The sequence below is a fragment of the Leuciscus leuciscus genome (genome assembly GCF_965113295.1).
Source record: "Leuciscus leuciscus genome assembly, chromosome: 17".
Taxonomy (NCBI): Eukaryota; Metazoa; Chordata; class Actinopteri; order Cypriniformes; family Leuciscidae; genus Leuciscus; species Leuciscus leuciscus.
In genome coordinates, this window is record NC_138741.1 from 11,511,082 (window position 1) to 11,520,679 (window position 9,598).

General features: G+C 38.1%; 1 protein-coding gene across 12 annotated transcripts in view; it reads right to left on the bottom strand.

The window, feature by feature from the left end:
* The window catches only part of gphna (gephyrin a), an 84,965-nt gene that overhangs the window by 36,229 nt on the left and 39,138 nt on the right, over positions 1-9,598 (bottom strand). For 8 of the 12 annotated variants that reach the window (XM_082143233.1, XM_082143231.1, XM_082143228.1 and 5 more), the window contains exons 7-9: positions 6,376-6,648; positions 5,805-5,921; positions 912-1,043 (exon numbers count right to left, since the gene is read on the bottom strand). In XM_082143233.1, the coding sequence (XP_081999359.1) occupies positions 912-1,043; positions 5,805-5,921; positions 6,376-6,648 (522 nt within the window). The remainder of the gene's footprint in view (positions 1-911; positions 1,044-5,804; positions 5,922-6,375; positions 6,649-9,598) is intronic. The other 4 variants (XM_082143226.1, XM_082143235.1, XM_082143232.1 and 1 more) reach the window with 1 other exon arrangement.

Sequence of the window (9,598 nt, forward strand, 5' to 3'; positions counted from 1 at the left end):
AAAGGTATGTGTTTTTTTTCCAGATCTTTCGATCTAATGGGCAAACGCGCATGGAGACAACGGAAAAACATACGGAGAACAGCAGCTTTCGTTTCTGCTCTGATAGCAGCAAGACCACGCCGAATTCTGTGAGTGTTTGTTAAAAATCAGGAATGGTAAGAGAACATTGTGATTGGTTAGTTTTTCATCTTCAAACCAAATTTGGGTCTTCATCCGACAAAGTTTAAATCCAGTCTGGCTAGTGTGCTTCCCATAATTTTTCCACATTAGGTCAGTAGGTGGAGAGCAGGTGGTCCTTTGTGGCTGTTTGAACGCATTCGACCACATGTGCGTTTACACAACTAAAGCAATCCGGTCGAATGCGTTTTCGACTACCTCTGGAAGTGGTCGAAAGTGGACAAGCTCAAAACGTTTCAGACCTTGTTTACACCTGTACACAAGCGTCGTCCACTTGTGATCCGATCGACCATCTTAAACGCATCTTAATACAAGGCGTAAACAGGTCCTTAGAGACACTTTAAATAACTGTTAATGCCAAAAAAAAAAAAAAAAAAAAAAGAGAGCTCCTGATTATCTTAAATAAAATAATAACAAATGTTATGAATTAATAGCCCCTTACATAATTCATCTAATTATACGTTGGATCTTAAACAACAAACTGTCAACCGCTACAGGAAGAAAATCAAATTGGCCAAACTTAAAATTCAGCCAGTGAAGAAGCCCTGCTTCTCCTCTCACACGGCCCAATGAGCAAAGTCACTGCTGTCTGGAATGCAAAGCAGTGTGTCAAGCAGCCAATGAGGTGGCAGCAGATGAGGATCCAGCCATGGAGGATACTGAGTGCATGACGAAACAGAAAGCTGAGGGGAGAAGGAATGGTGTGAATAAAGGGAGAAGGGGTGGAGTCTTACTTTAGGGGTGGGGCAGGAGGCAGTGGAGAGGCGGGACTGCTGAGCACAAGGAGACTCTGAGGGTGTGGTGCTGAGAGAGGCGGTGTCCCGCGGCAACACCTGCACGCCTCGTGAAATGATGGACTCTGGGATCTGGAAAAAGAAGACCGTGACAGTCAAATTCAGTAAAGAATTGTTCAAATTAAGCATTTATACTTAAATATTATTGTTTACACTACCATTCAAGGGTTTAGAGTCTTAATACTTTTATTCAGCAAGGACACAGTAAATTGCTCAAAAGTGACAGTAAAGAAATGTATAATGTTACGAAAGATTTCTATTTCAAATAAATGCTTTTCTTTTGAACTTTCTATTTACCAAAGAATCATAAAAAAAAAAAAAGAAGGTTTCCACAAAAATGTTAAGCGGCACAACATTGATAATAATAAGAAATGCTTCTTGAGCACATCAAAATCCTCAGACATTTTACAGGTTTTAGACTTATAATTTGCGACCAGTGTTTTGTTTTGCTCTATTCTCTGAAGCTTAAGCTACGCCTACGTCATACGTCGGGTCAGAGGTCACCCTTCTGTTGGAGCGCGACTCTCTTGCGATCGCGCGTACGGCCGTTGCCGGAAGCCAGTGATTCTAGTTTATAAAGTTTTAAATATGGATATTTTTCTTACAAAAACACCATCGCTTCACTTCAGAAGGCATTTATTAATAACCCACTGGAGTGGTATGGTTTACTTTTATGATGGATGGAGGAACTTTTTGGCGCTTCAAAATCTCAGACACTATTCAATGCCATTACCAAGCTGGGAAGAGCCAGGATATTATTTAATATTTCCAGGATATTATTTAATAGTTTGTTTCTATCCAGTTGGCTATTGGCTTTTACCGATAAAACAGACACTTTACTCTTGTTAAATATAATTTAACCTGCTGTCTTATTTGACTTTTTTTTTTTTTTTATGCAATGTGTAATGTATATATATAAAATAAATTATATATATATATATATATATATATATATATATTTTTTTTTTTTTTTTTTTAAACAAATTCTATCTAAATATAAAATATTTATTTTATTTATTTTTTACAAATTAAACCCCTGATCTTTTACAACAATCAAAATTTGTAGTCGTTAACATATGACCTCCATATGTGTTGGCTGGCACATTGCAAAGCATTAGCCAATCATAACACTGCTTATTTGCATATATAACTCTCAAAGGTACAATAGCATCAGAGAGGGGTGGTAAATAATGTAACACAACATTAAACCTTGATTAACATGGATTTTCAAATGCTACAGAAGCGCATAATATGGCCCATTAAATGTCTGCAGAAAGCATCAATGAACATCCACAGCGAAGACAAATATTTGAAACGCCATGATCTATACAGAGTGATATTTGTTACTGTATTCAGACCGAGACTCTGCCTTTGATCCAGCAGGCGAGTCTTCATGCAGTAACAAACTGCAGCTATGCTGTCTGGGAGAACCGTGGTGGGATTAAGCAGGAGTCTGATGGGCAGAAGGGCGAAGAGCGCAGGGATCTTCCACATGAACGCTGGGGCTTAACGGAGCACTAATTAACACTGGGGCTAAATCAAGGCCTCGCAGGAAAGAGCAGCTCCACAAGCGCTTTAATTACCCAGCGCAGAAGCTAACCCTGCGCTAATAATAGCATTCGACTCAACCTCTGCCTTCCCAGGAGACTCGTGCTGCGAGCGCTCCCTGTGGAGAACACAGTAATGCCAACCTGCATGACCCCATTATAATTACTATATAAAGACAGCTAATACAGGATATACACTCAATCCTCTGCTATCAGGGAAAAAGCTTTACAAGACCAGGCAAAGCTGAACAACAAGACAAATATTGCTTACGAGATAATAAACTGATACAAGGCATTACAGAAAGACAGTGAGATGTGCTTGCCAGTGCAACACTAAGGTGTTGTGGGTGGTTGCCAAGGTGTTACTTACTGGCAAATTCAAAAAAGCAAGACCTCAAAGTGCCAAGTCTATGATATTTTGGTCTCTAGATATGGCTTTATGTCTAAATAAATAAACAAATAAATAACAGTATATATTAATAATTTACATTTATAATTAGCATTAAAAAGGTTAACTTTGTTGTTATTGTATTGTGATGCAAAATTATTTTGTGTAACATTCAGATTAATGAAAATTAATTTTAAAAAAATACATGATAAAAAATTACATTTAAATGATGAATGAAATTATATAATGTTAAATGCCTGGTTTGCTTAAATTTTAATTATTAAATAATATTAAAAGAGATGGTACAGGTTTATACGTAGAGTGGGGAGAACAAGTATTTGATACACTGCCGATTTTACAGGTTTTCCCACTTACAAAGCATGTAGAAGTCTGTAATTTTTATCATAGGTACTCTTCAACTGTGAGTGACGGAATCTAAAACAAAAATCAAGAAAATCACATGTATGATTTTTAAGTAATTCATTTGCATTTTATTGCATGACATAAGTATTTGATACATCAGAAAAGCAGAACTTAATATTTGGTACAGAAACCTTTGTTTGCAATTACAGAGATCATACGTTTCCTGTAGTTCTTGACCAGGTTTGCACACACTGCAGCAGGGATTTTGGCCCACTCCTCCATACAGACCTTCTCCAGATCCTTCAGGTTTCGGGGCTGTCGCTGGGCAATACGGACTTTCAGCTCCCTCCAAAGATTTTCTATAGGGTTCAGGTCTGGCGACTGGCTAGGCCACTCCAGGACCTTGAAATGCTTCTTACGGAGCCACTCCTTAGTTGCCCTGGCTGTGTGTTTCGGGTCGTTGTCATGCTGGAAGACCCAGCCACGACCCATCTTCAATGCTCTTATTGAGGGAAGGAGGTTGTTGGCCAAGATCTCGCGATACATGGCCCCATCCATCCTCCCCTCAATACGGTGCAGTCGTCCTGTCCCCTTTGCAGAAAAGCATCCCCAAAGAATGATGTTTCCACCTCCATGCTTCACGGTTGGGATGGTGTTCTTGGGGTTGTACTCATCCTTCTTCTTCCTCCAAACACGGCGAGTGGTGTTTAGACCAAAAAGCTCTATTTTTGTCTGATCAGACCACATGACCTTCTCCCACTCCTCCTCTGGATCATCCAGATGGTCATTGGCAAACCTCAGACGGGCCTGGACATGCGCTGGCTTGAGCAGGGAGACCTTGTGTGCTCTGCAGGATTTTAATCCATGACGGCGTAGTGTGTTACTAATGGTTTTCTTTGAGACTGTGGTCCCAGCTCTCTTCAGGTCATAGACCAGGTCCTGCCGTGTAGTTCTGGGCTGATCCCTCACCTTCCTCATGATCATTGATGCCCCACGAGGTGAGATCTTACATGGTGCCCCAGACCGAGGGAGATTGACCGTCATCTTGAACTTCTTCCATTTTCTAATAATTGCACCAACAGTTGTTGCCTTCTCACCAACCTGCTTGCCTATTGTCCTGTAGCCCATCCCAGCCTTGTGCAGGTCTACAGTTTTATCCCTGATGTCCTTACACAGCTCTCTGGTCTTGGCCATTGTGGAGAGGTTGGAGTCTGTTTGATTGAGTGTGTGGACAGGTGTCTTTTATACAGGTAACGAGTTCAAACAGGTACAGTTAATACAGGTAATGAGTGGAGAACAGGAGGGCTTCTTAAAGAAAAACGAACAGGTCTGTGAGAGTCGGAATTCTTACTGGTTGGTAGGTGATCAAATACTTATGTCATGCAATAAAATGCAAATTAATTATTTAAAAATCATACAATGTGATTTTCTGGATTTTTGTTTTATATTCCGTCTCTCACAGTTGAAGAGTACCTATGATAAAAATCACAGACTTCTACATGCTTTGTAAGTAGGAAAACCTGCAAAATCGGCAGAGTATCAAATACTTGTTCTCCCCACGGTATGTTGATGTTACACAATCTACACAAGAGTTAAAGTGCCCCTATTATGCTTCTTCTGATATTTCCTTTCATGTAGCGTTTAATATAGCTGTTTGAGAATGTAAAATGTCTGCAAAGTACATGATAATTGGAGTTATGGTCTACCAAAAGAAAGAACCAATTCAGAACTGCCTGAAAAGAGTCGCCAGTAATTCCAGCCTTACTTCCTGCTCAAACCTATGTAGATTTGTAACATATTTGCATAATGCCAGGCTAATGTCTTCATTAGCAACATCTACTTTAACCCCGTCTTTAAACACTGTAGTTGTAGCTGAGGCCTGGAAGAGTTTGGTTCATGATGTCGCGGGAGTAAATCCACTTTGCATGCACTTTCAAAGGATGAGGATACGGTAAAAACTGACACCATTGTTACTGTTCATTTCACTGTGTATAAAAGTGCTGAGGAAGCCTTTGGAGCTGAAATTCAGATATGGTAATGGATGTTTGGTTTCTGTAAGACGTAGGCCAATCAGAGAAGAGTGGGCTCTTGGAAAGGAGGGGTTTAGAGAGACGAACTGTTTATTGAACTACACGGTGAGAAAATAGGTGATGCTGCAATGGAGACCTCCAAAACAAATTTAGGAACCTTTAAAATAGCATAATAGGGACACTTTACATTAATTCAAGACTGCAGTAGATAAGCAGAAGAAAAATAAAATAATTATAATTATATATATATATATATATATATATATATATATATATATATATATATATATATATATGGACCTGGAGGTGTCAATTATTTAATATTTTGGTCTTTAAATATGGTTTTAAGACTATGGAATTTTTTTCCTGTTTTATCATCGACCAATAGTAATAGTGACAAATCATGACATTTCATTTCTATGATTGGTTGTGAAACTAGATGTTCAAAAGGGCCAATGGAATATCAGGAGAGGTGAATATGGATGGAAAGGTGGGTGTGCCTTACCGTGTCGCTGCAGGAGCAGGTGAAATGGGAGGGAATGGAAGTGGGCGGGATGAAGCCACTCAAGGGCTGCCCACCTTTCGCCATGAAAACGGCATGGCTGGGATGAGACTTCATGTTCTGATGATGAATATGAGACATGTAAACATGACAAAAGACCAAAAGACACATGTACACACAAAACTTGAATTAATGGAACATCAAGGGCAAGAGATGATGAAATAAGGGGTAGAGCGTAATTTTTTCAATGTCAAAATTTCAGTTTTCTTTCTCTTATTCCACTGTTAGGAAAACCTGTTTGAAAGCAGTTGCTGCCAATCCACTAGTGGCACAGAAATTACACACTTTACCTTTGAATACAATACGAAATTACTTTATTAGCCTATTTAATGCAAGATTATCTTCATAAAGTGATTAAGAATGATTTATTTTGGTAATTTTTAATAATTTAAAGAAGAGAAAAAAACAATCTGATACAAAAACATATCAGTGAAATAAGCCAGTCTTAGATATTAAAAGAACAGCTTGAGCCAATATGAGTGTTTGAGACCAAATAACCATTAATGGTGCTCACCTTAGCAGCAATAGCAGCTGCTGTGATGTGAGAGGAGCCGCTGTCCTCTGTGGACGCAATGCCGCTGTCCTTCTTCTCCTCGTCCTCTTCCTCACACTGCACACCCTTGTCTTCTGTCTGCTTGTGTGGGCTGGTGGTGGGTGGAGGGGAGAGGGGCGGCGGAGGGGATGGCAGGTCCTCTAGAGCGTCATGTACCTCCTTCACCTTCACTATGGCGTCCCGTAGCAGGTCTATGGCGTGGGGCAGAGCAGGCAGGATGAACTGGAAGCACTCCTGTGAAAAGGGAGAGAAGAAACATGTGAAAGAATGAAACAGCAGGAAGAACTTTTCTACCCAAAACATGTTCCTTTCATATCAATGAGCTCATGAGCAGCTCAATTCTACAGTGATGCCGTGGTACTAATTGCACGTGGCAATAATGTGACAAGACAGTGGACAAGCAATAGAAATATTGATTATAAATGCACTTATAATCCATTCAATACTGAAAATAACTTATAAAAAATATATAAATATCTTTAAACAATAAATTAGATTTACTTTAGAAGTAATATAACTTGGCCAGTATTTGAGTGTGTAATGTATATTTATTATGAGTATCACATTGGTAAATGGCAGATACTAATAGGCAGTAGGCAGGTTTCAAAGTTGTGGAAAAGAGCCATTAATTTAATTTAATTTAATAAAAAAAAATTAAAAAAATCAAACATAACATAAGTAAACAGTACATAATTCATATCTTAATTATTTAATTTACATAAATACAGAATATGAAACTTAGATAAATAGAATCAAGGTTAAAATAAATTATTTAATGATCTTATTATACTGTGTGATGGAAAATCTTACTGTCTGACATTCGGGGGAATAATAAATTATGATTTTTACAATAAAAAATAACATTCTGGGATTATTTTTATTATGGTTTGCTGAAAATTACATCATTTTTTAAATATTATTACAAGAGATCAAGCTATGGTATAGCATTATACATGTTATTAAAGAATCAACACACAAGCTAAAATAAATGCCTGACTGAAGTAGATTTTTATTTTTATTATACAATATTTGACATTAATATTTGTATCATACAATATTTAACGTGCTTAAAAGAGCTTAAATAATATTTAACCTGAGCTACTCCGCTAAAGATTTGAACAGTGGAATTATAAAAACGAATTAATCTGTTGTATCTCCTCAGAGTTCAACTTTCTCCAGCTCCTAAGCGTCAAGTGTACTGTTTAGCAGTAATGCGAGGTCTTTACGGCGTAAATCCCTCTTGTTCTCCTCCAACGTAATGGGCCACTATCTATCCGGATCCCCTAATAGGATGACATACAGGCCAACCTATTGACACTAACTTAATGGAATTTCTAATACAGTTGGACATCCTCCATTTTGAGGGGATGAAGTCCGATAAGGACACAGCATGTGAACTTAACACAGGTGGCCAAACTCGATTGCTCTTAAACCACATTTCTTAAGTACTTCTGACAAGAGACATTAATAATAATGAAGGAAAGGACGGCAGCGGGGATGGAGACCGGTCCAGGGAGGGTTGATGCAGTGGAGTGTTTCCCCCCGCAGGTCTGATGTGGTTGCATCTCTCCGTTTTGGTGACTCAGAGTTAAAACGAAGATTAATGTGTGGAGACATTAGAAGTCCATAGGCTACTTCATGTCCTCTTGGTGCATGTAGGAATGGTCTATTTTTGTCTTCCTGGTGCAAGGTGAGGCACATGTGTGTGCGCTGACACTCCAGATCAGAGCGCGCTGCTCTGTAGGAATAATGGCACCTGAGCTCAAAGAAAGAGTGATTGGCAACTCAGACACGCTGACCAGACAGGAACATGCCAATATGGATGTGTGATGTGATGCCACATCACTGTAAAAGCAGATGGACACATTTCACGTCCAGTTTCCTCGAGACAGCAGTAGAAACCCCTACAACGTAGCCCTTATTCAGAGCGGAGGCATTATAAGACATTTTGTCAGTCACTTCACTTGGTTTCTATTTTGTTGTGTTCAACAGATCAACCGTTTTCTTGTCAAAAAGCAATGCATGTAATGCATACAATTTAAGACGTAGCATTGACGTATGTGGTCAAATCCAATGCAATAATCTAAAACATATGGGTTTCAACTTCTGCCAACTTTTAAACCCTTGGAACTCTTGGAAACTTTACATTTTTACCATTAAACTATGAAAATCCATCATAAAAATTTCGATAATTACGATAATCTAAACAGAGCAAAATAATTGTCAAATTTTATGCAAAATTAAGTTCTGATAGAGTTTTTAAAAAATTATATTGCCTCACAGTTGTGGCATTGTTTTTTTAACACACAAAAAAATGTTGCACCTGATACAGTGAAGCAGTGCGTGGACCTTTTTTTAGCAGCCTTGGTTCCCCATTCATTTATCCCACAGAAAGTCAAGCAAAACAGGATTTAAAAACCAAACAAAATACAAAGGTACACTGTGTACTTAATGGTTTACATAAGGGAAAAAACTATAGGTCTGTCTTAAAGAATTATAAGTTATCGTTAATTATCAATTGATGAAATGTGGAGAAAATTCAAAGGATTTGACTTTTCAGGACACCTGACTGTTGACTCTATACAGTTTATATATAAGTGTGAGAGAAAACTAAAAATCTAAGTATATTGTATAATTTCCAATCAAGCTATAATTTTGGCAAATTACACATGAAGTGGGAACATGTTAGTAAAGGGGTACTTCACCGCTGGCAAAATGGGCTTTCAATAAAACTTGGCTGCCTACACAGTAAAAATAGTAGATTTTTAATTTTATTTTAATTGGTGTTACCTGACTAGAGAAAACAAAGAAAAGAAAACTGCCGTTCTGTCAGTTCCGCCCGAAGCAAAACGCCGTCGCGTGCACGTAAGAAAGCTGTTGCCATAGTCTTCCATTTTGACCATAATGCATAAAGACATAGTACGATACAGTTTTCAGTGATAAACCTACCACTCTTAGAAAAACTGTTTTGTTAATAACCCTCTGTCGATCAATTTAATTTATCTTAATTAGCAAGGAGTAAGCTATTTTATTAATTTATTTATTCATCACATAATAAAACTTAACAACACATTTTATGAGATGTAGCGGAAACATTCAGGAATTTGAGAAAGTGCCCAAGGTTGAAGAAACACCAATTATGTTTATTTTAGCACTTCATGGCCCTTTGAAGTTTGTTTGTGTT